This window comes from Lactuca virosa, chromosome 4 (assembly GCF_052849685.1).
Source record: "Lactuca virosa cultivar CGN04683 chromosome 4, Lactuca_virosa_CGN04683_v6, whole genome shotgun sequence".
Classification (NCBI taxonomy): Eukaryota; Viridiplantae; Streptophyta; class Magnoliopsida; order Asterales; family Asteraceae; genus Lactuca; species Lactuca virosa.
In genome coordinates, this window is record NC_136429.1 from 41,951,214 (window position 1) to 41,977,342 (window position 26,129).

The window sequence follows — 26,129 nt, forward strand, 5'->3', positions numbered from 1 at the left end:
AGGAGCACACAATTAGAAACCAAAAAATCCAAGTGGGGGACCAAGGGGTGATTTTTCATTCGTCTCACGTCGTAAGTGGTGGTTTGGGATATAAAAGTCAAATGGTTTATAAGCGTATAAAAGAACTAGTCCCCTTTGAAGTTCACGTTGTGAGGGGTTATGCCTCACATCGTTAGTTTTAAACTGAGGAAATAATCGGGATTCTTTTGATGCCTTACATCGTAAGGATTTATTCCCACGTCGCGGGAGCTTATTTTTTGACAAAAATTCCATTTTTTTCTTAAAAATTCTACCACTCACAATTTGGATCCCACACTTGATTTTTTAAATAGAAGATGAACAAATGACCAATCCTAAAAAGCAAATAAAACAATGCAAATTGAATAAACTAAAAAGAAAGGGAAATGATAATGCAAACCAAGCTCGGGTTGCCTCCCGAGAAGCACTTCTTTTCATGGAGTCGTGAGCCGGACTCCTTTTCGCTCTACGTTGCGTCGGTTGGGAGAGGAATCTCTCTTGTTTCCTTCTGTTCCTTCCACATTCTCTTGTAGGCCACAACTCTCCTTATGTATGTTTTTTTTTTAATTTTCTTTTTTCCTTGTATTGTTGCAAGCATCGTATTTTCTTTTGACTCTTTGAGATTGCTCAACATTTGTGCTCTTCTCTTTATCTTTAGTGAGTTCCTTCTTATCCACTTCCATATTATCAAGCATGTTCTTCTTTCTTTCTTGATCCTCATCTTCTTCACTTGAACTAAAATCTTCAATTCCCCTAGCCTCCTTAACTTGAGCTTTCGGTGTAGTGAAGGCAAAGACTTCAAAAATCATTGGAATCAAGGCTCTTGTCTTCGTGATCTTGACTTCTTCTCTCCATTAATTTCTCTAATTCTACAAGCTCATTGTCTTCATTCATTCCATCCATAAAGAATATTTCATATTGTGCCTTCGGGATCTTGAATTTATCATCAACCTCGAATGTAATCTCTTCTTTCCCCACTCGTAAGGTAAGATTTGACTCACGAGTATCCACCAAGGCTCTTGCGGTGTTAAGAAGTGGGCATACAAGAATAATTGGTAAATCTTCATCTTCTTTCATATCTATAACTACAAAATCAATTGGAAAAATGAACTTCCTAATTTTAACCAATAAGTCTTCTACTATTCCTCAAGGATATGTTACCGGACGATTAGCCATATAGATTGTCATTCTTGTGGTATTCAATTCTGGAAGTTCAAACTTTTGATAAAAAGAATAAGGCATTAAGTTTATGCTAGATTCAGAATCAGCTAATGCAAATGTCTTCGTGGCATTTCCAAATTCACATGGCAACGTAAGGCGTTCTGGATCTCCCATCTTCGGTGGAATTCCTTCCATGATAACCGCATGACATTGTTCATTAAGAACAACCTTGGATGACTTCTCTAGTTGTTGTCGAGTGTCAAGAAAATCTTGAAGGAATTTCCTGTATTCGGGCATTTTAGCCAATGTTTCAATAAATGGGGTATTAATTTGAATACCCTTTACCTGATTGATGAACCTTTTATTATCTTGTTCCAGTATATGTGCCCTTAATCGAGAAGGAAAAGGTAACGGAGGCTGATAAGGCTTTATGAAAGAACCATTTTTCTTATTATATTGGTTGCACGACGTGAGAGGTAGCTGCTCACGTCGTGAATCCTGGGCACCGGTTTGATTTTCTTTTTCGGTCTTTACTTCTAACTTTCGAGAAACCAGTTGCTTTGTCGCTTCATTAAAGATAACTATGGGCCCTCAAAAAGGGTCTTCATCAGTAGAGATTGCCATGACGTGAGGTTGCGGTTTTGGATCGGAATTTTAAGATGGTAATCGTTCGTTAATGAGATTAGTCAATTGTCCAAGTTGAATCGCGATGTTTTTAATGGAAGCTTGTTGGTATCTTATCGTAGCATCAATAACATCATGTCTTTTCTCAGAAGCCTCCATGAATCTATTAAGAATTGATTCAAAGTCTGGTTTCTTCTCGGGTGGTGGTTGTTCCTTTTGGTAGTAGCCTCGCCCGATTTGTCGATACTTTTCTTCTTTGGCCTTCTTGTATTCATCATAAGGCAACCATTCTCTCTTTAGATTCCTCCAATCTTCATCAAATTGATCACCACTAGAGTATCAAATGCATGATTTTCGGCTTCCATTTTCATCCAAGTCGCAATCTTTCATTAAGTGTGGTCCACCACAATTGTCGTAACTGACTTGTATAGCATGTATAGATGGACCCATCTTAGTAATTCTTCTATCCATATTATGTGACTTTGCTATCACCGCTGCGAAATTCTCACTTTCTCCATGTCCACCTCCTTTTCTTCCTGTAATGTCTTCACGAGGGTTGTGGTACTCACATGAATGTTTGGAAAATTCTTCAATTAAAGCTTTTATGGTGGCGGGATCCTTCCTTGTCATAGGTTTGTGCAAATGAAGGTGTTGCCTTGTATTCATATTCACCCCATCATAGAAAATAGATAATTCTTATTGAACGCTTAAGTCATGTTTAGGGCAATTTCTTAAAAAACCTTGTATCTCTCCCAGGATTCGTATAAGAACTCGTCGTCGTTTTATTGAAAATTAGCAATCTTTTTCTTGAGTTTGACTATCTTTGAAGGAGGGTTGAATTGCTCTATGAATGCTTCACGAAGGTTGGTCCAAGTTCTAATTTTCCCAGGTCCAAGTGACTACAGCCAAATTTTTGCATCTGAAGTAAGTGTCACTGGAAGTATCCTCAGTAAAACCACATATCTTGAAACATTTAGAACATTGAAGTAGTTTGTAATGTCCAAAACTTCATTGATATGCTTGAAAGCATCTTCATAGTCTTTCCCAAAAAATGGTATGTCTTTGAGCATTGAAAAGATATGTCATTTGAGCTTAAAATCTGTTGTAGTTGGAATTCTCGGTGGAACTAGACTGGGACCGTTGACATTACGTACTCTCCTTTTGTACTCCTCCATCTTCATTGTCGTGATATCCTCCATCTCTTCTACCTCACTCTTAACCTCTTCTTCCAATTCGCTTTCAGTTCATGGCTCGTATTCGGTACCTTTTTTGTTTGGAGTTCTCTCAAAGCTTTCAAACTTGTCAAATTGGAAGGTGCTACTCGATTCGTCAACCTTTTTATCCTTCTTTCTATGGAAAGTCGATTCATGATCTTTAAGTGGTGGCACTATTGGATTTTTGGATCCTCGGGTGATAAATCACTGAAACAAAACAGAAACAAAAACATAAAAACGAACTAAAAAGTAAATAATCGAAAAAAAAACTAAAAAAATCAGATCTCACGTTGTGAGGAGTATATGTTTACGTCATGAGAATTGTAAAAACAGAAAAATTATTTTTTGCAGAAAATTAACTTTTTACGGTTTTTACCCCACAAAAAGGGATCGATTAACCTAAATAAATTAAATTAACAATTGAAAGTAGCTGTTCCCCAACAACGACGCCAAAAACTTGATGTGTTGTGCAATATTACCTACTAGTTTTAAATTTATAAACATAACTAACTTATCTACTAATGCACTTATAGGCAGTGTACCTAGTCAGTTTATACTTTATAGTATAGTAAAGTAAGCTGGGTATCGATCATAAGGAATATAATTTAGCTAATAAGTAACTACTAAAAATTAATCTAAAAACAATAACTAAAATGGGGGGTTTTATCTAATTTTGCAAGTTCAGATTAACTTAACTACTCAATTAACTCAAAATTAAGCAAACAACTTAACTAAGAACAATTGTAATGAGAATAATGAAGACATTTCTGTTTAGCTTTGAATCACCATTTTTCCTATGGTTAGTTTCTAAACATTGATTAATTCAGTTGGTTACCAATATAAATATTATCAAGAATCTTGATCCGATCTCCTAATAGGGGGTTTTATCTAATTTTTCAAGTTCAGATTAACTTAATGACTCAATTAACTCAAAACTAAGCAAACAACTTAACTAAGAACGATTGTAATCAGAATAATGAAGACATTTCCATTTAGCTTTGAATCACCATTTTTCCTATGGTTAGTTTCTAAACATGGATTAATTCAGTTGGTTACCAATATAAATATTATTAAGAATCTTGATCCGATCTCCTAATGTTTTTACGAATTAATGAACTACTGTGCAATGATCATACATAAGTAAACACATAATTGATTATTAAAGATAAATGGGCTTTGTAAGATATATCTAAGATTATTATCTATGATCAAGACAAATAATCAAACACAATTATGATCAAATTATGTTCTCTAACACAGTTAAAGTTGTTACCTTTATTACCTAATCTAAGATTTGGTCAATCCTAACTCTAGCAATTTAATGATCATAAACTACTAGGTAAACAAGTTCATGCAATTCGAATGGTCATTCAACTACACTTAACTTGAATTAAAGCAACAAAGATTGAAACTTTAATATGCTAGGTAATGATAATCAAACACAAGCTAAACCAAGTTCATAAAATGCATGTAAAGCAAGAAACTAACACATAGTATTAGGGTTCATCTACACTATACGAAAGCCTAATGATTTAGCTTCTCATTGCAGAAAGTAAACACACAAAAACATAAGAAATTAAGCTAGACATGATTAATCTAAAGCAAACCGAATGTAATGCGTTAATGCTTTCAACAATCTTCAAAACTCTTAAACTTCAATCTTTTTCTCCTTCCAAAAGTTGATTTTCACAGCTTTCTGTCTCTAAAATCGATTTAGATTTCCAGAATATATCTCTCCTCCCTCCTTAAAGTTGATCTAATAAACGATATTTATAGTTTCCATAAAACGCTCCTCACGTCGTGAGGAATAAGGTGACACAACGTGAGATCAGTAGATATCCGTAATTGAACAGGAAACTTGTACTCAACGTATTAATCTTCTGGAACATGCTTCTCACGACGTGAACAATAATAGCTCACGTCGTAAGCTTCTATTTCATGAATATCATCGAGATCTTTCTTGATGCCACGCCGCGGGCTTCATAATGCCACAGACTTGTTCTTGCATGATCTTTTCTTTTTTTAAACTCCAAGTTCAACTCCAGTTCTTTTAGGTTCCAGTTTTTGTTATTTTCAGTCCCTTTTCTTGAAAACTATCATTTTTTGCTGCAAAATGTAATTTAACTTAATAAGTACAAAATAAATATATGCATTTAACCAAATTATAGCTTGAAATGTATTAAAATAATGCTTAGAAATATATATAAATATGACAATATCAACTACTAACATACTCCCTCCGTCCCAATATTATTGTCTACAGACAAAAAACACACATATTAAGAAAATCATTAATTACCACTAACTTTATTTAATAAAATGACAGTTTTGTCCTTACTTTGCATTTAATATTCCATTAAATGCTTAGTTGGTTAAGTAATAATGAGGGGGTATTTTGGTAAAAATGTTATTTATTTTTAGAATTAGACTATTATTTTGAGACAAACCAAAAAAGAAAGATGGACTATAATTTTGGGACAGAGAGAGTATTAATAAATATTTTTAAGATTATAAAAAGGTCCGGTTTAAATATGTTTTAGGCCCAAGATGAAAAAATGTCTTCTACAAAGGCAAATTCAAAAAATCCATTACATCATGAAAAATATTTGTTCTTATAATTTTTGATGTAATAAATATGTTTTAGGCCCAAGATGAAAAAATGTCTTCTACAAAGGCAAATTCAAAAAATCCATTACATCATGAAAAATATTTGTTCTTATAATTTTTGATGTAAAATCACTGATAACAATGGAAAAAACAACTAACAGGTAGTAACATAACAGAAACACGTTTTATCAGTAAAGTTGTATGAGTTGTATATTTTTTAAAATTTTCCCTTGAAACTTCAAATACCAATGTAACAAAAAAAAAAGTAATTAAAAAACAGCAACAAATTAAAACTTAAATGAAAATACATGCAAAAAAAAAAAATGGAGACCCAATTTGTAATTCACACAACTTACAACATGAGAAATCGAAATTACAAAGTATGAATTAACACAAACAAATTTTCAAAATCAACTATTAACAATGAATGTATTCTAGATTGATGACACTTAGATTATAAAACCATTGAAAAACAAAATATATGATAAAAATAAAATCACATACTCAAATTAATATACGTACAAGATAATTAGAAAGTATTATTATAACCTATGATCAGAGTCGGTCCTGAAAAACTAAATATTTTAAAAGGCTCAGGACGAACTAGAAAAAATGACATTTATCGTTATTATAAGTTTTTATTTTTAAATAAAAATATATAATAAAAACATGTGGGTCATAACCTCCAACGCCTCCCATGCCTATGATAATGTAACCAAAATTGAAATGTAAAAAGATATAAATCATAAAATTGAATTCCTCTTATGAGAATGAAACCTACTTTCGAGAATTTTGAGATTGATTTACCTTAAAAAAACAAAAAATCATTCATGCATTTTCATTAGAACATTGGGGACAACCTTCAAGAGGATGGATGGTTGCTTTCATAGAATAAAAGCAAGACAATTTTGCTATTTCATATTGTTTTTCCCGTTCGATAAATCTCATGTTTTGATTTTCAGCCTTCGAATTCTAATATGATGTATTTATTATTTAGCTATTGATTTTAATGTTGACGATCGAAATCCCGAAGAAAAAAAATCATGAAATACAACATTTGACGCTTTGGGACCATGTAACTATTTTCTTAAACAAAAAATATTAATTAGATAATATGGATTAAAAATTATGGGCACCCTATGAAAGATCACTACAAAAAAAATAATAAAAAAACTCATTAGCGGCGAAAAATATCGCCGCTAAAAACTATGAAAGTCGTTGGTAAGGGTAACAGCGGCGACAAATCGCCGCCATTGTCGCGTCACTATTACTAAAAAGATCACCACTAATATTTTGTGTCACCGGTAATACTACATGTCGCTGCTAATAACAACTCGTTTGAGGTGCTATATAAACCAATACAGAATATCAAAAACACGAAACATTAACTGCATGAAAAAATTGATCCAATACAACATGTCAAATTAAGTACCAAAAGTGTTATAAAGCCAATACATATCAAATTAAGTAGCGACAGTGTTATAAAGTTTTATATTATACAAAGTTTAACAAAACATAAAATAATCAGACTGCCATCATCTTGGTTCCATTCGTTTTATCTGTATCACTTGATGGTGACTACGATATAAACCAAACTATGAAACTATCAAATTACTAATTATCAAACTAACAAACTATTTAATTATAAACTATCAAATGGATGTATCAATCGGTGGTGGCAACGAGTAGCCTGTGTTGCCCACCTTTTAGACTAAAGCTGATAATAAACTATCTCTTAATCTTATCATCTGTTCGATTTGTTCATATAGTTGCTATATCTCAAAATAACATGTAAAATTGAGTAATATTTGTGGAGTCACATATTAACTTTCCAAAAGAGTTTTATGGAGAGAGAAAAAACTCTAATGTATATAGTCACTTACAAAGAATGTATCACAACAATATGGGAGATTAACATGGAGTTTAACAATTTTCTTGCATTTTATAGAAAAACTTTACATTTTATGAACGTAATGTGGCCAAAAGTTAAGCAAGCATGAAATTGGAGGTTATAAATGCAAATATGATATATATGGAAGGTTAAAATAGAAAATTTACACAGCAAACTTTATTGGAATCTTTAGGGATGATGGTTTATTGGTTTGTATAAGAATCTCTTGGTTGCTATCGTACGCAACGGGACACCGGACACATTTATTTTTATTTTTATTTTCTATCTTGAGAGTGTAAAATATGTTGGGTTTGTTCGGCAAAATTAGCTGGTAGCAGATAGCGGGTAGCGGGTAACATGTAGCGTTTTGTTAAACGTTATATGAAGTAACATTTGGATTTGGAGAGTTTTTGTTTAAGCTAAACAATAGAAGCTTGTAGTGTCAAACAAGTTTCTGCTAAAAACGGAACGTTTTGTTAAATACTAGAAGCTAAAAGCTCTCAAACGCTATTAAACGTTCCGTGCCGAATACTCCCATTATGTCTTTTAATGTAACCGATGGGGGCAAATTCACCAAAAACTACTAGTATTCTTTTAAATCACAATGCTAACACCTTTAAGTTCTATTTTAATAATAGTTTTTATAATCACATACTAACTGTTTATAAAATAACAAAAAAGTTTGTTGGTTAAACTGAAAAACTTGAACATTTTTACCCATTCTAATCAATCAATAATGATTTATGATTTTTTAAATGTCAAATCTAACTTGTTCTTAATTTTAAACGGGAGCTAAATCTTCAAAATCATCGATATCAAGAAATGAGACAACACTTGATATCGTTGTACTAAAAACATTTGGTCTATTGATTTTACTATCCTTACAACATTCTTAAATTTTTTAAACATACTAGTAATATTATTATAGAAAGTATTCATAAAATCATGCAAATAATGGTTTAATTTTAGGGGAAAATACAAATCTAGCCATAATTGCTAATTACTTATCAAATAATAGCAAAAAAAATCTCTTAGCCAAAAATAGCCCACAAAAGAGTAGTCAACCTATAGTTGACTACGGTCAACTGGCGTTGACTACTCTTTGTGGTAATTCATCTACTGTTTCGCCAATTCGTTTACTGTTTCGTGTTTTGTATAATTTTTTTTCATTTTTAAGATACAAAACCGTAGGTTTTTTAAAACCTGTGGTTTCCACTCGTTTTAGCTACGGTTTCCCAAATCGTAGCCTACGATTTTGGGAAAAAAATATTGTTTTTTTTAAGTCTATTGTTTTGAATTCTCAAAAAATTTTAATAAAATAATTGTTAAAATAATTCTACATCTTATAAACACTCTTTTTAATACTCTATATCACAAAAAAAAAAAAAAAAAAAAACGTAGCTTTTTTGACAAACCAGTAGATTAAACCCCAAAACAATAAAATTAAAAAAAATGGATTTTTTACCCAAAACTGTAGGCTACGGTTTGGGAAACCGTAGCTAAAACGAGAGGAAACCGTAGGTTTTAAAAAACCTACGGTTTTGTATCTTAGAAATGAAAAAAAAAAATTATACAAAACATGAAACAGTAGACGAATTGGCGAAACAGTAGACGAATATAGAAACTTACGGTTTCGTAGGCTATATTTGGGCATTTACTAATTTTTGGATAAAAATTGCTAATCACTTTCTTAATTTGACTAGATTGGTAATTGCCCCTTAATTTTATTATTATTATATATATATTAAAGTTGTGGAAAAAAGGAATAGTGAAGTTGACATACTTTGTCCAGGTTTGGTCTCTTGATTTACATATCCGGTCCCTCTACTTCTTTAATTAATTTATTCATGTCCTTTTGTTTGTGTTCCATTCAACTTCCCATTTTTTTGGCAGAATTGGTCCCTGTATTATTGTTGGAAGTTAGGAATACTAAATTTGGATGTTTTTTGACAACTTTGCTCATTATTTTTTTTACCCATTTTGACACTTTTGGTTTTTGCAATCAATATTTTTACACTTTTTTGGAACCTTTTAATATTTAAAGTTTGGCCACAAAACTTTAACGGTTTGACAACTTTGATCCCTTTTCTAAAAAGTTGCTAATTCCTACCCGTTTAATTCTTTAGCCATTTTCATACTTCTGGTCCTTGCAGTCAAAACTTTTACATTTTTTGTTCGGGGCAAAGCCCGGACTTTTCATCCTTGCACTTTCTATGTCTGTCATGTTTATCAATTCGAAAACAACATTGAAAGCTTCTGGCCCCCGCGTAGCGGGGGTAACCTTTCTAGTTATAAAAAGATTTATCAAATTGTTACTTTACCAAATTAACAAATGATTAATACCTAACGTGTATAGTAGTTAACTATAAAAAGCAATTTCTCACTAAATTTTGTCTACAATGGGGCCAAAGTGTACAGAACCATCGAGTACCACGGAATCTTACTTTAATAGTTTAAGGGTTAGGTGGATGTAAATTTTATAATTTTTTAACTTTAGCTATAGATTTATCTATCTGTTTCTTTTTCAAATCCAGGTCTAAAAGTATGATATATGTTTATTATCTTTATTATTTCTAGGTATTCTCTGTGACAGGATTATACGACCAATAGAAATTGTATCAAAAATCAACTGGATAAACATGCACAGGACATTTAAACCACAGCATATATAGTTATAGACATAAAAATAAACATTTAACTAACATTTTTTTTTAAATATATTACGAATTAGAAATCTTATATTTACATATTACAAAATTTCATTGAAAGTTATTAAAACTTTAGAGTACAATCAACGAAATTTTTTTTTTTTTGGAACCACTAAAGTTTTATAAAAAGCAAAAAGCCTTAGCAAGAAGCTAAAGGCCAAAAGAAACAATTACATCAAAAAGTTAAAGGAGTTTTTGAAGCCATTAATTTAACGAAAAATAGAATTTATGCTTCCGATGCACAACCAATTAAAAAAAACAACAATATCTTCAAATAATTTATATTGTCACAATTTAAGACATGAATAATATTGATTTAAATAAAATGGTTCCATAAAATACCATACATACATTTTGACTTTTTTCTATTTTAGACCTAACATGTTATTTATTTAAAAAGATACTTAATTTTTATCTATTCATCGTTATTTCAGTCATGAAACCGGCTAACAACAGGTAAATTTGGGTTATTCCATATAAAACACTACATTTTTCGGTTTTAGACCTATTTTTTTAAAAGTAAACTATTCCATGTTATTTCATTAATAGTAGGGGCGTCAATCGTATCGTGTTTGGGTTGGCGATTCGGAAAGATCAACATCGACACGACCCATATAAATATTTGTGTCGTCTTATTCAACCCTAACACGGATAAGCCAAACTCGGATACGACCTACGTAACCAGTTTATTTATATGGGTTTGTGGGTCGCACTTGTTCAACTAGGGACAATTCTAGAAAAATAAAACAACTAAGCACATCCAAATTCGAGAAAGGTATTAGATAAAGTGAAAAATATATCCAAATTCCATAAATTTCTTGAGTTAGTTGTACGTAGAATCATTAATAGCTTGAATGTTTGATGTGTAAATCTTGAACTGAAGTTTGGATCATTGTAAAAGATCAGAGACTCAATGGTTGCGAGTACGTGAATACTGATTACGTGATTTAGACCTAGAGCAAAAAGAAAAAAAGAAATCTAAATATCACATATTTACATATTAGTCCTTACTCTCTCCTTTACTTAATAAATATTTTAATATAATAAAATAAACGAGTTCACAAGACAACCCACGAAAATATTTGCAAACTCAAACATGAACCGTATAATAAATGGGTTGGCAAGTTGCGGATTTGTGGGTCAGAAAAAAATCGACCAAACCCGTTTATATGTCGTGTCAGGTTTATGTTGTGTCACGGGTTGTGGCGAGAGCTTTCATCCCTAATTAATGGAGTCGGTTACTAATAGGTAACCCTATATCTCACTAACTTATGTACGTCCTAAACATCGATCACCAATAATAATAATTGATTCTAAAACCCTAGGTGGTGTTTCTTCTTTGGACAAATGCGATCACATTTTTGGTCAAAACACGTCTTCGACCACTTAAATAAAGTACATTAAATGTCAAATCTAACAAACTCTTACTTTTAAACGGGACTTAAATCTTCGATATCATCGATTTCAAGAAATGATGACAACATTTGATATTATTGTACTAAAAACATTTGGTCTCTCGATTTTACTATCCTGACAACATTCTTAATTTTTTTAAACATAGTAATATTATATATAAAGTATTCATAAAATCATGCAAATAATGGTTTAATTTTATTATTATAAAAAGATTTATCAAAATGATTAAAAGGGTTACTTTACCAAATTAACAAATGATTAATACCTAACCGAGGCAATAATTTTAGTCCATCGCTACTTCCATTTTAGAAGTAACGAAAAATTAAAAGCAGTAAGACTACCAATGTCTAACCCCCCACGATACCAATGTCTAACCCTCCACTATCTTTACCTGCAAGGATCAAATCCCACTTCACCCATATCATATTCCTCCCATCTTCATTACCATCCCCAAAAGATATGAGACTTTATGGATTTAAGATCTTTAGCAACTTTAACAGACATTAACAAAAAAAAACGACATATAATACAAGCCTAACGGTCCCAAAACAGATTTAACTAACGTTAAAAGACCGCCAATAGATAACATATCCGCTTTCCACTTAGATAACTTTTTCTGTAACTTTTCCTTGATCGGATTCCACCTAACAACCTTCGACATATTTTGACCAGCAGGTAACCCAAGATAAGAGAAAGAAAGTTTATCAGGGCGACATCCCACCACTCTAGCAAAGTCGACCACCTCTTCCCAACTAACGCCAATCCCTAATAAATTTGATTTAGTCAAATTAATTTTCAAACCCTACACTAAATAAAAACAATGTAAAATATTAACCAGGGCGGACTCTACATTGATTGAAATTAAGGAAGGGCTTAGGGTCCCCAATCCTAAGGGGTCCCACTTAACCTTAACCCAAATGTTGATTAGTTAAGGGACGAATGACGATTTCCGATTCTCCAGACACGCACACCCGATTCCCTATTGAATTCTAAACGACTGTTCTTCTTCCGTGTTCTCAATCTTCTTCTTCTTCCCGACTCTGAGGTCTGAAAAATAATCAATTCTTGAATCTTGATTTGATCAAAAATCAAAAAAACGTTTCTTGAATCTTGACTGCTCAAAAATCGATTCTACATCATTCCATTCTTGAATCTGAAACGGTATGTTCTTCCTCCGATTCTTTATTTCTCCATACTCCATAACTAATAACTGATAACTCCATTGTCGATTCTTCTTTTTCGATTAGACTATCTATTAGGGTTAATATGACTTAATTTTTTTAATTTTGAATGTGTCAAGTTGGATTTTTAAATTAGGTTTGGACTTTAGATATTGGATATTGGAATCAGCTTTGGATTTTGGATATTGGAACGATTTTGGTTGGATTGTTGGAAAGATTTCAGTTGTCAAGACTCAAGAATTGTCAAGAACTCATTTTGCGAAGTAGACAAAGTAGGTATTTCCAATCTATAATCTGTTAATGATTTACTTACTTTCGAGTTGGCTTTTTATTGTCTTGGTGATAGTTGTTGTTAAAAGGAAAAGAAAAATTATGTCTAAGAGAAAATATGAATAAGGAGCTTTAATTAAAAAGGAAAAGAAAAATACAACAATAAGCTTTTATAGAATCACAAAAAAGATCGTTTTAAAAAAAAATTAACTAAAAAAAATGTTAATAATGAACAAGAATAAACTAATCTTGATAATAATAATCATGAACAAACTAATATTGAAATTGATAATAAACAAACTAATGTTGAAATTGATAATGAACAAAATTAAAATGATTGTAATTGTATTTATGAAAGGGCCTTAACTTTTTGGTTCGCTTAGAGCTCCCAAACTGGTTGAGACGACCCTGATATTAACCATGTTTATAACATTTCCTTACCCTCTTTGCCAAGGATGATCATATTATTTACATAGAACAAATGAAAGATACTAATGTGATTACTACCAATATTCATTCCAAAAAATAAACTCTTGGCAACTGCATCTTGAATGGCAATATGTAACCCCTCCATTACTAAAATAAACAAGAAATGAGACAAAGGATCTCCTTGCCTAAGACCCTTCTGCAATTGGAATTAGTCTGTAGGACTACCATTTACAAGAACCGAAGTTCTAGCCGACACCAATCAAACATGTATCCAAGATCGCCGCTTAGAACCAAAATGAAGAGAACACATCATATGATCCAAAAACTTCCAACTAACCGAATCATAAGCCTTTTCAAAGTCAATCTTGACCAACAATATCTTTTTCTTTTTCTTTTTATACCATTCATACCATTAGCGGACCATTTAGAATTTGACTTTTTTTTTACAAACGATGATTGTTTCATACTAGCCACTGAATATAACAGAAACAATCCGTAAAGCTAAAATCTTAGCAATAATCTTACACTAAATTCCAATAAAACTGATAGGATGGAAATCAGTAACCGCCATTGGATTACCGGTTTTAGGAATCAATGTAATAATTTATCTAAGCAACATTAGTATGAAATCATCAAATACACCATCAGATCCATCGTATAATACATGTATAAGTTCCTGTATCGTAATAATGCTTCAAATTCGAACTGATTCAAAATAGTCCGGTGTATGAAATCACATCATACGTAACTATGGAGCATATACCAAATACCAAAATATCAAACCATTTCAAAATGTTATTTGGATTTCGAACTTGGGTTTACTTTTCATAAGTTGTTTTTTATAATTTTTCAACGTAACTGCAAAATACAACCACCACTCATATAACCTATATTCTACAAATGACGTGCACAATACCTTTTTGATCAACAAACTCACCTAAGTTTGGAAATGTTTGCATTTCATACTTGGGTTTTCATTCCCAAAACATTTTTATTATTAATTTAACCATCAAATTTAGACATAAAAACTGTAGAACTAACCCACTATATCGTAATGTTTACAAATATGCCGAAACACCGTTCTAGGATGTAGTGGAAATACATTCATATGTTTCTTAAAGGGAAAATGACTATTGAGGGTAAATAACTGCTGCGTTTGTACTCATTTGGTCCCTTTTTTTTTGTATTCAATATACCATCGAACTTGTTGTTTGTGTTCACCATAACCCTTTTGACCGGCTTTTGACCCGTGATAGCCGGTCAAAGGGTTATGGTGAACACAAACAACAAGTTCGATGATATATTTAGTACAAAAAAGGAAAGGGACCAAATGAGAACAAATGCAACAGTTGGTTACCCTCCTGATTCATTTTCCCTTTACTCATTTACAGCAAATCCCATGTCATGTCCTGCTGATATTAATGACTTTATGAGATTCATTCTTGCTTCTCTTCAAAACATAACCCACGAAAGAATATTATTCATACATGTACAACTTTGTAATGCACTTGAATATACACATCACCATAATATACCTTGAGATAAACATTTATCCTGATAAATATACCTCTCATACACAGTCATATCCTTTTGTAGAGAGTTGTTGACAGTTAACCACAGTAAGCATAGCATAGACCATGTTTTAACGAAGTTACCCCTCTGAAACGTTCTTGATATACGTTATGGCCAAAGAAGGTTGCAATCTTTGATAATTTTGCAACATTAATTTCATTTAACTTTTCGAGGAAAATGACTCAGGAGGGTAACCAACTGTTGAGTTTGTTCTCATTTGGTCTCTTTCATTTTTTTGTACTCAATATACCATCAAATTTCTTGTTTGTGTTCACTATAACACTTTGACCGGCTATCACAGGTCAAAAACCGGTCAAAAGGGTTATGATGAACACAAACAACAAGTTCGATGGTATGTTGAGTACAAAAAAAAGAAAAAAATGAAAACAAACGTAACAGTTAGTTATCCCACAAGAGTCATTTCCCGTTTTTTAAATAATATGACCACCTAAATGGATGAACATAAAATGGATATATATCCATCGGTTATCATTCCAAAACGATTAAATTTCAAATTCTGTGGTCATTTCTTAAAAATATAAAGTTCTTGACTATTTTATATAATTTTAAAAAACATGTGATTATTTTTTGTGAACGACAAAAATAGTAAAAAGGTTTTGGACATATGTAGTTTTCGCTTAAATTACAATCATTGTAGCCGTGGCAAACTCTTATTGGTAAAACAGACAAGTGGATCCCACGTTAGGAGAATCCTCGCCCATAACCGATACGCTCCTCCAATTGCTGACAAGCTTTCCAAGTTGACCGTTTTTGTATTTAGGAATAAACCATTTCATGAGTTCGTAAGGCGCACGTTAGCATTACAATCTCGATTAAATGGCAGAGATCCCTTTTGCTCGATTTCCAGTAAACACCAACTGATGTCGAATTGATTGGGATTTGGGAGTTGTAATTTCTCAATCTTTATTGAGAAATCAACCTGACCCGACCCCAATTCTGAATTCTGCAGGTAGGTGTCTGTTCATATGCTCTTCACTCTGTTCGACTTTGTTTCGGTTGTTTTCTACTCAAACTGCATATGACGATGGAGAAGATTTTGTACTTGAATCTGATGAGTTTTTCTATTTAAGTAGAAATTTCTGTGGTCTTTAGCTGATTTAGCTGTAGAAAACTCGAATATTGTGATGATTAGTTGGTGGGAATTCGCCATGCTTCAAATTAATTTCTTTCTATTAAATTCTGTCGTGCTATGGGTTTAGGGTTTATGTATTATTGAGAATTCTAGAGTTGTGATTGCGTGAATTTATGGGAAGCGTATTTATTGTTTTTGTTTTTTTTTCCTTTACTTTTGGATAATTTAGGAGACCTGTTCTTCCCAAAATATTCCCCTCTTCATTTCGAAATCTAAACCAGTATTTATCGAATTCTGTTTTGCTACTCCAGATTGGTGAACTCAGTTTCGATATAATAGGCAATTTTCTGCTTGATTTTATGCCTATATACCCTCTAATTTCAAGACAAGAAGCTAACTTTTCCTTTTAAGGTCAAGATAAGATTCTTGAATTTCACAACTTACTGTTAATGGTATATCTTTCATGATGTCTAATTATCGTTAATAAGCTTTTTTCCTCAATAATCATGAATTATAATTCATGTAAACTTTTTAGTTGGAAATTAGTATGCTGATCTTAAAAGAGCAACAAAAAAAAAAAAAAACAATTAAGTCTTCCTGTTTGATCTCAAAAGTCATACTTTGATACGTTTCATTTTGCCTTTTATGATCTGTTTTTTTACAGATTGAGAAAAAGGAATAAAAATGGATTCACTTAATAATGATATTAATCCAGAACTGGTGCGATTTCACGAGGGCACCGTTTCCGATTCCAAATACATTGGAGAAATCGGAATCTCCATGGAAATTCTAACGAAAGTAGACCTGCAATTGGCGTATTCATCAGAGAAGTTACTGAATTTGGAAAGTCTTTTATTACACGTATTATCATGGGAAAACGACTTTGAAGCCATGGATTCAGACGATGTCTCAGTGGAATTCGTTGAAAAATCGCTCACAGTTGATCTCTTATTCAGTTTCGTGGATTCCGAGGTTAAAGAATTTGACGGGTCAATTGATTTGATTCGCGTTGACCTTGTTGACACTCATCAAAGGCTCTCATCATGTAAACATCTTGGAGAATTATTCTCAATCGTTGAAGGGAAACTGCATGATTCTGAGGACTCTTTGAAGCAATCACAAGAACATGTTCTTGAGATGAAGATGAAATTGGCCAAATTGCAAATGACTTCATTCGCTTTCAATAACAATGAATGTAAGTCAGTTAGTTAGTTCATCATCTATTCATTGAAATCGTTATCTGGGTGAATTTGATTTGATTTTCTTTATTTACATGAAATTATAAAGGTTTCTCGGAAGATTTTCAAGGTTTGGACATTGAAGCGAAGCCAAGGTTACAAACGATTGATAAAGTTCATGTTCTTAAAATGCTGGAGAAATCGTTATCAAGAGAGCTTGATCTCGAGAAGAAATTAACAGAATCAAAGCAAAACGAAGAAGATTTGAAGCTAAAATTACGATTGACAGAACAAGTCGCGTTCATCATGGAAGAAGCAGCAGAAGTCGTTTGGGGTCGTTTTTTGGAAGCGGAGAATGCTTCTGTTGTGCTCATGGGGGTTTCAAGAGATCTGGTAGCTCGACATCAACTCATTCAATTCAATCTCAATGGTTTTAATCATCGAGAAGATGGATTTAGGTTAAAACTTGAAAACTGTATCAAATTATTGAACACAAAAGACGCTTCAATCGAGAAACTCAATAGCAGAATCACACAGCTCGTTGCAGATAATCTCGAAGTTTCAACTTTGAGAGAAAAACTCAAATCGCTAGAAGAAAAAGTCAACGAATCAGAATCTAACCTGAAGAAAGCGAATTCAACAAACGAATCGATCCAAGAACGCGTAAGAGAAATGGAAAACATGATAGAGTCGTTAAAAGATAACCTTTACACAGCAGAAACTAGGGCTGAAACCGCCGAAGGGAAGGTGGCTCAATTGTCCGATTCAAACATTGAATTAACTGACGAATTAGGGTTTCTAAAAGGAAGCCATGAAAGCAGCTCGAAGAAGATGACTATACTTGAAAAACAATCGAGAGAACTCGAGCTTCAGTTGCAATATGCAAAGGCGTCTTCTGAAGCAGGTCAAGAACAACAAAACATGTTGTATTCTGCAATATGGGATATGGAGACTTTGATCGATGAACTGAAGCAAAAGGTCTCCATAGCTGAAATCAAAGCTGAAAACGCTGAGGATCAGTGTTTGTTGTTGACTGATACAAATTCAGAGTTGACCAAAGAGGTTGACTTTCTTAGAGCTGAAGTTGAATCACTTGAAGCTTCTTTGAGTGAGGCTAATCTTGATAAAGTGGCTAATGCGAAAGATATTGGTATTAAGACAAAGCTTATTATGGATACAGTCATGCAACTTGCTACAGAACGTGAGCGTATAACAAAACAGGTATACCTTACTTTTGTCAAAAATTATATAATTGTTAAATACACGGAGTCATTGATTTTATTTACAAAAAAAATCTTTGCGGAGAGAGAAAAGACTCAAAACATATATGGACTGTGTCTAGCTGAGGCGTTGGAGTACTCCAATACGTCTTGTCAGATGATGACATGTATGTGGAGTCTTCAAGCTCTTAGATGCATGTTCTGATACCATGTTAGATATGTGGAGTTTGATTAATCTCCAAAAAACGTTTGAGGAGAGAGAAAAACTCTAACAGGTGTAGAGTTGGATGAGACTGTGTCTAGCTGATACAGAACAATATCATTCATTATATCCATACTTTCTCTCAATCTTTCAGTTGCGTTCTCAAACGGAGAAAAATAGGGTTTTGACGGAAACCCTAAAAAGAAACACAACATTTTCCAATCAAGAAATGAAAGTTGCAACGTTGAGTGAAAAGTTACCACAAAACTTGACAAAATCGTCATCGGAATGTATAAAGGCAGGTACACTATTCACAATCTTAACGAATTTGATTTGTGGGAAGTTGTTATATATCTAATGGTTGTATCCGATTTTATCAATATAATGACTCAGGTTGAAGAAATAGAAGTGGTGAATGACCCTGAACCAGAGTCATCGGTTACTGATTCAGACTCGAGTGTGGATGAAATAGAAGTAGAAGAACCGGAATCCAAAACTAAAAGAATGCTTGTGATTAGAGCGATTTTTGTGTTGTTGATCTCGGTTTTGGCAGCGTTTTTTGTCAGTTGGAAACCGGTTGGTTTTGATGTTACTGTAGGTTGAAGTTTTTGGATTTGTGTCAAGTAAGTAACATTTGTTTTTTTATGTAGTATTTTTTGTGGCAGGTGTTTAATTTGTGTATATGTATATGTAAATCATTGTTTTTCATAAGTGAGGTTGAAGTGTGGACATATTGTACATGTATTTTTGCTTTGTTAGATTGAATTAGCGATGATGGTTTTTGTTTGATGCGATAAAATGAAATTACAAATAAATTTAAATGAAATAATGAAAAGAACAATTTTCTAAAGACTTAAACAAAATTAAAGTGAAACATGATAATAAAATGTTGTGGCATAGAGTAAATTTTAATCAAAATATATATTGTATAACCTATACAATTACTGTAGGGTGATGTGACAATAAGGTGATTATAACATGATTAACAACAAATCGTGTTGGTGTTCAAAAAACTTATGTAGGAGTTATAAATGTTAGTGTCATCTAGCCAAATGGTTTGAGGGTGCTTTGTTATAGAAGATATGTGAGTTTGAATTTCTTATGTTACATGGTTAAATGTATCACGATTATTATTAGAAGGAAAGTTGGTCACATACTCTTTATAATCCATACTCTTTGATATATATTTTTTAATAGCTATCATTTTCGATGTTTTAATTATGAGAAGAATTTTTTTTTTTTGGGATAAACCTATCAAAGAGCCCACGTTTGAGACTTCCACAAGTGTTCTTCTTTTTTAAAAAAATTTTGTTTTATTTTCTTTTATTTTACTACACAATAAATGCTTTTGTAGGCATATTTTCTAAAAAATTATATATGATATAACATTAACAACAATACGAAAAGTTATAAATATTATTTTTATCAACTAAGTAAATGCCACAAGACAATAATAGAAATACAAAAACTAAAGAGAATTAGATTGCGTTTAGTTGTGGAAAAACAGTTTTCATTTTCTATTTTCTATTTCCCGTTTTTAGTTTTCGTTTTCCATTTTCAGTTTTCATTGGAAAATTTAGAAAACGCGTTTAGTTAAATCTTATTCATTTTTCATTTTCTGTTTTAGAAAATTAAAAAACGCGTTTAGATGTGCATTTTTCTATGAGTTTTCATTTTCTAATTTTTGTTATTTTAACTAACATCACACAAAACCGCAACGTCACTCACACCCCACCCACCCCACCCTACCCTACCTCATCCCACACTACCCCACCCCACCCAACCAACCCCTACCCCACCCTATCCCACCCTACTTCACCCTACCTCATATCGATCTGAGATTGATCATCCATGGTTACCAAATCATTTCATGGTGCATTTTATTTTAATGTTATTCATATGATGTTTTGGGCTAAGTTTAATGCATTAATTCATATCTTTGGAGTAGGTAGGGGGTAGGGTGGGTAGGTATGAGATAGGTTCGAGTGGGGTGTGTGTGTGTGTGTTTGTGGGGGATGTGTGTGCGTGTGTGTGTGTGTGTATAAGGGGGTGTGGATGTGGGGTTGTGTGTGTTTGTGTGGTTATGGGGGTGGGTGTGCGGGGGGGGGGGGGGTGTTTGTGGGTGTGTGTATGTATGTGTGGGGATGGGGGGTGGGGAAGGGTGTGGGTGTGGGTTTGTGTGGGTTGTGTGTGTGTGTGTGTTTGTGGGGGTGGGTGTGGGTTTGTGTGGGTTGTGTGTGTGTGTGTGTGTGTTTGTGGGGGTAGGGGTGGATGTGGGTGTGTGTGTGTATAATGGGGGTAGGGATGTGGGGTTGTGTGTGTGTATGTTTATGGGGGGGGGTGTGTGTGTTTGTGGGTGTGTGTGTATATATGTGGGGGGCAGGGGAGGGTGTGGGTGTGGGTTGTGTGTGTAGGGGGTAGGGGAGGGGGTGGGTTTGTGTTGGTTGTGTGTGTGTGTGTGTGTTTGTGGGGGTGGGTGTGGGGGTGTGGGTGTGGGTAGGGGTAGGTGTGTGTGTGTGTTTGTGAGGGTGGGCTTGGGAGTGCGTATGTAGGGGTGTGGTGGGTTGGGGGTGTTAAGGTGGGGGTAAGTAGAGGTGGGTGGGATGGGAGTGGGTGTGTGTTTATATTTTAGAAAAATTTTGGAATTAGAAAGATATGGAAAACAATGATTATTGGTTTTCCAAAAATTTCCAACTTCTTTGTAATTTTAGAAACCGATAATTTTCATTTTCCGTGAAAAATTTAGAAAAATAACTAAACACGTTTTCAAAATTCTCATTTTTCTTGGAAAATTTTTCCGGAAAACGGCTCATTTTTCCGCAACTAAACACACCCTTAGCAATTGGGGAAAAATTTCAAATTACTCAAAACTAAAATCAAATTCAGAATTCATGATAGTGTGCTTGGCTCTGTAATCACTAATCACTAATCAACGACAACAACTAGAATATAAAGAAAAATAGGCTATCAAATTCAAAAATCATGAATAATGGAATACGTGTGTAATTTCATTCGACAGTCAAGAATGCAACCATAAATGAGAGGTGGAGTTTAGTGAAATCAGAAAACCGAGAAACAAGAAACATTGTTTGAACTTTGTAGTTGCTGCAAATTTGAAATTTTGGAATTGGAACAAAATGTGATCTCTTGTTGCAATGTTTAATTTCAATGCGAGCTCTTCTTGAATGAGAACAAAACATGACCTTTTGTCTTTGGATTATTGGATTGTTGATTGTTGGACAATAGATTGAATCATATGTAAAATTGGTCACATCCACGATATGAGCCTTGTATGGTTGTCCATCTCGTACACCCTAAAAACACCTATGATGATCGGAAAATTAAAACCGAAATAAAGCTCCACGAAGGCGATATGAGTTTCCAATCATAACCAAGTAAGATTCCTCAATTGGTGTAACTTTTACGATCACAAAGATAAAACATACCAATTTTTTTTTATCAAGACCAAAACAAAGAATTAGACAAAAGTAGAGCATTTGCGTAAGTTACAAAAAAAAAAAAAAAGGTTTAATATTCCCCAAAGACAACTGCCCATTTTATTCACAGCCAACACCCACTTTCTTTCAACATGAGTTAAAACGACGACGTAGCATTTTGAAACCCTAGATGTCTAGAACTAACGCCTGTATAAAATCACTTCAGCATACGACTGAAAATCTCGCAGCCGCATCTACTTTCTTCAACAAAATCTCAAACTCGGCGATTAAGTATGTCAAAGTGTAGTTATTTGCACGACATAGCCCCTTTCAACTTGAAGCTCATAGTTGTGAGGAATCATCGAGATCAAAGGGTATTATTTGTGCTAAATCAAATATAGCTTTTGGTAAAAATCTATTTGTATATATCGAACGTTATGCAGTTCGATTCTGTTTTGCCAAAATCACAATTAATCCCTTCTTTTTATCTCAGTTAGATCTTGATACTAGAAGCAAATGCAAAGTGATGAGAAACTTTAATCTGAATTTTAATTGTTGAATTCATTTATATAACCTTCAAAGTTCTCTGATTGCTTTGCATATTATTTCCTGATCTTTCATGTGTGTTCATCTTTTTTGATTCAATGATGGTTCTGTTTAGGGTTTTGCAAATTGTCAAAAAACAAATGAATAATCATGTTTTCGTAGGCATTTCTGCAATTTCGTTGTTCTTAATGATGATTTGCTTTTCTTGAAAAAAAATCAGAAATTTTGTGTGAATTTGTGCGAATTTAGGGCACCTATTTTCATAGTCTGGTGCGAATCAAACGATCAGATTATACGAGCATGGTGCAACATTAATATTTTTTTCTTTTATGATTGTTGTTTGACCCCTTTATGTCAAAATAATAATTACCGAAAAAAAGACATTTGTATGATAAATGTTGTATAGGCTAACACCAGATGGAGGGGTAACAATATTTGTCATGTCATTTTTTTAATGCGATGATTATTATTTTTTTGTCTTGGTCTTCTAATTCCTAGCATTTAATAGGAAATGGTAATACTGTATTCCATATATTTTTTTATTTTTTTTCTAAATTTAGTTAAATTATATTTTTTTAACTAGATTATGACCCGTGTTAAACGTTGAGAAATGCATAAATAAAATACAAATTTATATAGATATTGCAGAATAATTATAAAAAAGCAGTGTTATTGGTATTATTGAAATGTATAAAAAATACATTAAAATCGATAAATATATATAGTCGTTGAAGGACCTCTTTATAGATTATATTTTTTGTTTTATTAGTTGAACGACCTTCCTCGTCACATATGAATACCTTCAAACATTTTTTTACTTGTGACAAGGTAAACAACTACATATAACCGACAATCCATGAAAATGGGTCTACGCAAGTATAATCCAACATTTGACAATGTACTTTCAAAATACATTGTTATTTTATGGTTATATTGCGAAATAGAACTGTTTATTTCAAAAAATAGCAACTTATATGTGTTCCTTTAAAATGAACCAAATAAAACCCTCCACAAGAGGAAACTCTAACCAATAAATATAAAAATAGTTATGTTTGTCCGATTTAGATATTGACCAACTTATTGAAAATGTCAACAGATAGAATTGGCACACAACATACTTGTTATTATGAGACAAATTAAACAACTTAAACACATGTGGATGTCTTTTTTATTTTATGGTAATGATAAAATAATGGAAAAATGAATGCTTACTTCTAGATATTTGAAGACGTTTGAGTAAGGTTTGTGGTCTTAACTTCTGAATATTCGTATCTTTTATCTTTTACATACAGCTATTAAATGGTTATTCAAGATGAATTAAAAAAAACAATGTTTTCTTATTGCTTCGATGCTAAACAGATAAAAGAACAAAAAAAAAAACTTGATTTTCATTATATACCCATTTAGTACAAAAGTAGCCAAGTTTAACATAGATTTTTCACAAAGGTATACACACATGTAACATCATAATTTCATTATTTATAACATCCAAGTTTAACATTGAGTTTACTGTTTTTGAAAATATAATCATAGTTACAGATTAAAAAGATGGAAACAAGAAACAAACACAACATAAAAAAAATATAAATTCAAAAACAACATTATACATTAAAATTATAAGTATTTAACAAAGAACCATATGAATGAGTAAAAACATATAAATTCGAAAACAGTATCATACTTACAGATTAAATGGGATTAAAAGGATTTAAGGAATAAGTACACATACACTTATTCGACTAATCAAACTAATGGGAAGGTTGAAGTTTTTCTGCTGCTTTTGTTTTCTGGAGAGGAATTATGACAGAATGTTTCTGTAGATCGATTATTAAAAATGTTTGAAATCTATATACAAGCCAATATGATGAAAATTAGCAGGTAATCAGTTGAAATCTCATTTAAACTTAAAATAGAAGATATCATGCTTGAAAATGTATTGGTTCATAATAATATCCGAAATTTTTGAAATTTGAAATTAATAGTTTCCGATATTTCAACATATAATATATTTGGAAATTTTTTTGAATGAAAATAGAGCCTAAATTTAAGCTTTACATTAATAAGGAACCAATTTTATAGTTGTAAGTTTGGAAAAAAATCAAGTATCATTCTCATTCAATTCTTATATTTAATCTCCTAATATAACGGATGAAAATTAATATTGGTAACAGAATCTGATTTTGGAAACTTTAAAATCATTAAAGAACCGCGTAAGACTTCAAACAAACGGGTTGACTTCTTGTTTGATCAAGGTGACGTAATCAAATTGATCTAAGGGTGTAAAACCTATAAAAAAACACAATCAACGGCCCTGATTGTTTTAGATGATATCATAAGGTTTCTCTTTTAATAATATTTAGAGATACACAAACATTTAATTTTACATAAATTATATTTTTTTAATACACAAAATATTACATAAATTCTATTTTTTTAATATACAAACATTTAACATTACATAATTTTTATTTTTATAAAGATAAACACTTAATATATAGATAAAAAAAGGTTATATTAATTCAAAATATAAAATACCATTAAAAAAATTAAAACATGGCTTACTTTTTAAAAACTTATGTAAAACCTAAAAAATTGATTTAGCACGACTTAATATTAGATTAAAACACGACTTAATAGTTGATTTAATACTAGAATGTGAAGATTTTTTTTTGACAAGTTATTTTTTGGGTTTAGAAAAAGCTTTAGCACATAGGTTTTTTTTTTTTTGCTCTTTCCACTTCCAAAAAACCTTGAAGCTTAGCATCCAACTTTTTGAATTCGATTCTTATCTCATCTGCTTCACTCGATGAACTTTATGCTCGTTAATTTTTTTTTCTCTGTCGAACTTCATTGTCGTTGTTGAGGTCAATCCTCCTGATACGCGCATCATGAATATATGATATATGATATCAGAAGGATTGACTTCAATAACGACGATCCATATGAAATTCAAAGTTGTCCTATGGGACGAGACAAAGAAAATAAAAAATTAAAGGAACACAAAGTTCATCGAGTAAAATGGAGGAGATAAAGAGCGAAATTAAAGGTTGGACGCTAAGTTTGAACGTTTTTTGGAATTGGTAAGGTTAAAAGAAACTAAAACTTTTCTTAAACCATGAAAATGACTTGTCCGAGGAGATTAGTCAAATTTTCGACAATGCAAATTGCTAAACAATACAACTAAAATAAGTTATAATATTTTTATGTTTTGGATGCAGTTTTTAATTTATGTTTTTCCTTTAGTGTTAAGTCTTGTTTTAGTCTAGTATTAAGTCGTGCTTCTAATATTAAGTCAAGTTTTTAGGTTTTACATAAGTTTTTAGGAAATAAGTCATGTTTTAATTTTTTAATCGTATTTTATG

At 32.2% G+C, this 26,129-nt stretch overlaps 1 protein-coding gene and 2 non-coding genes across 5 annotated transcripts; all 3 read left to right on the forward strand.

The window, feature by feature from the left end:
- Positions 1–2,512: 2,512 nt before the first annotated feature.
- LOC145110169 (small nucleolar RNA R71) lies at positions 2,513–2,618 on the forward strand. Its single transcript, XR_013709548.1, has one exon. It is a non-coding gene; the product is annotated as a small nucleolar RNA R71 (small nucleolar RNA).
- A 13,211-nt stretch (positions 2,619–15,829) lies between these two features.
- On the forward strand, positions 15,830–19,524 carry WIT2 (WPP domain-interacting protein 2). 3 transcript variants are annotated; one of them, XM_079041197.1, is made up of 5 exons: positions 15,830–16,061; positions 16,849–17,379; positions 17,472–18,583; positions 18,939–19,086; positions 19,178–19,315. In XM_079041197.1, exons 2-5 carry the CDS (start codon positions 16,869–16,871, stop codon positions 19,180–19,182), a joined length of 1,776 nt encoding a protein of 591 aa, XP_078897323.1. In that variant the 5' UTR covers positions 15,830–16,061; positions 16,849–16,868; the 3' UTR covers positions 19,183–19,315. The 3 variants fall into 3 exon arrangements, with proteins under 3 accessions (XP_078897323.1, XP_078897321.1, XP_078897322.1); XM_079041195.1 differs by having other exon boundaries at positions 15,831–16,061; positions 18,939–19,082; positions 19,178–19,524; XM_079041196.1 differs by having other exon boundaries at positions 15,832–16,061; positions 16,900–17,379; positions 18,939–19,082; positions 19,178–19,524.
- A 3,214-nt stretch (positions 19,525–22,738) lies between these two features.
- LOC145110534 (small nucleolar RNA R160) lies at positions 22,739–22,816 on the forward strand. Its single transcript, XR_013709911.1, has one exon. It is a non-coding gene; the product is annotated as a small nucleolar RNA R160 (small nucleolar RNA).
- The last annotated feature ends 3,313 nt before the right edge of the window (positions 22,817–26,129 follow it).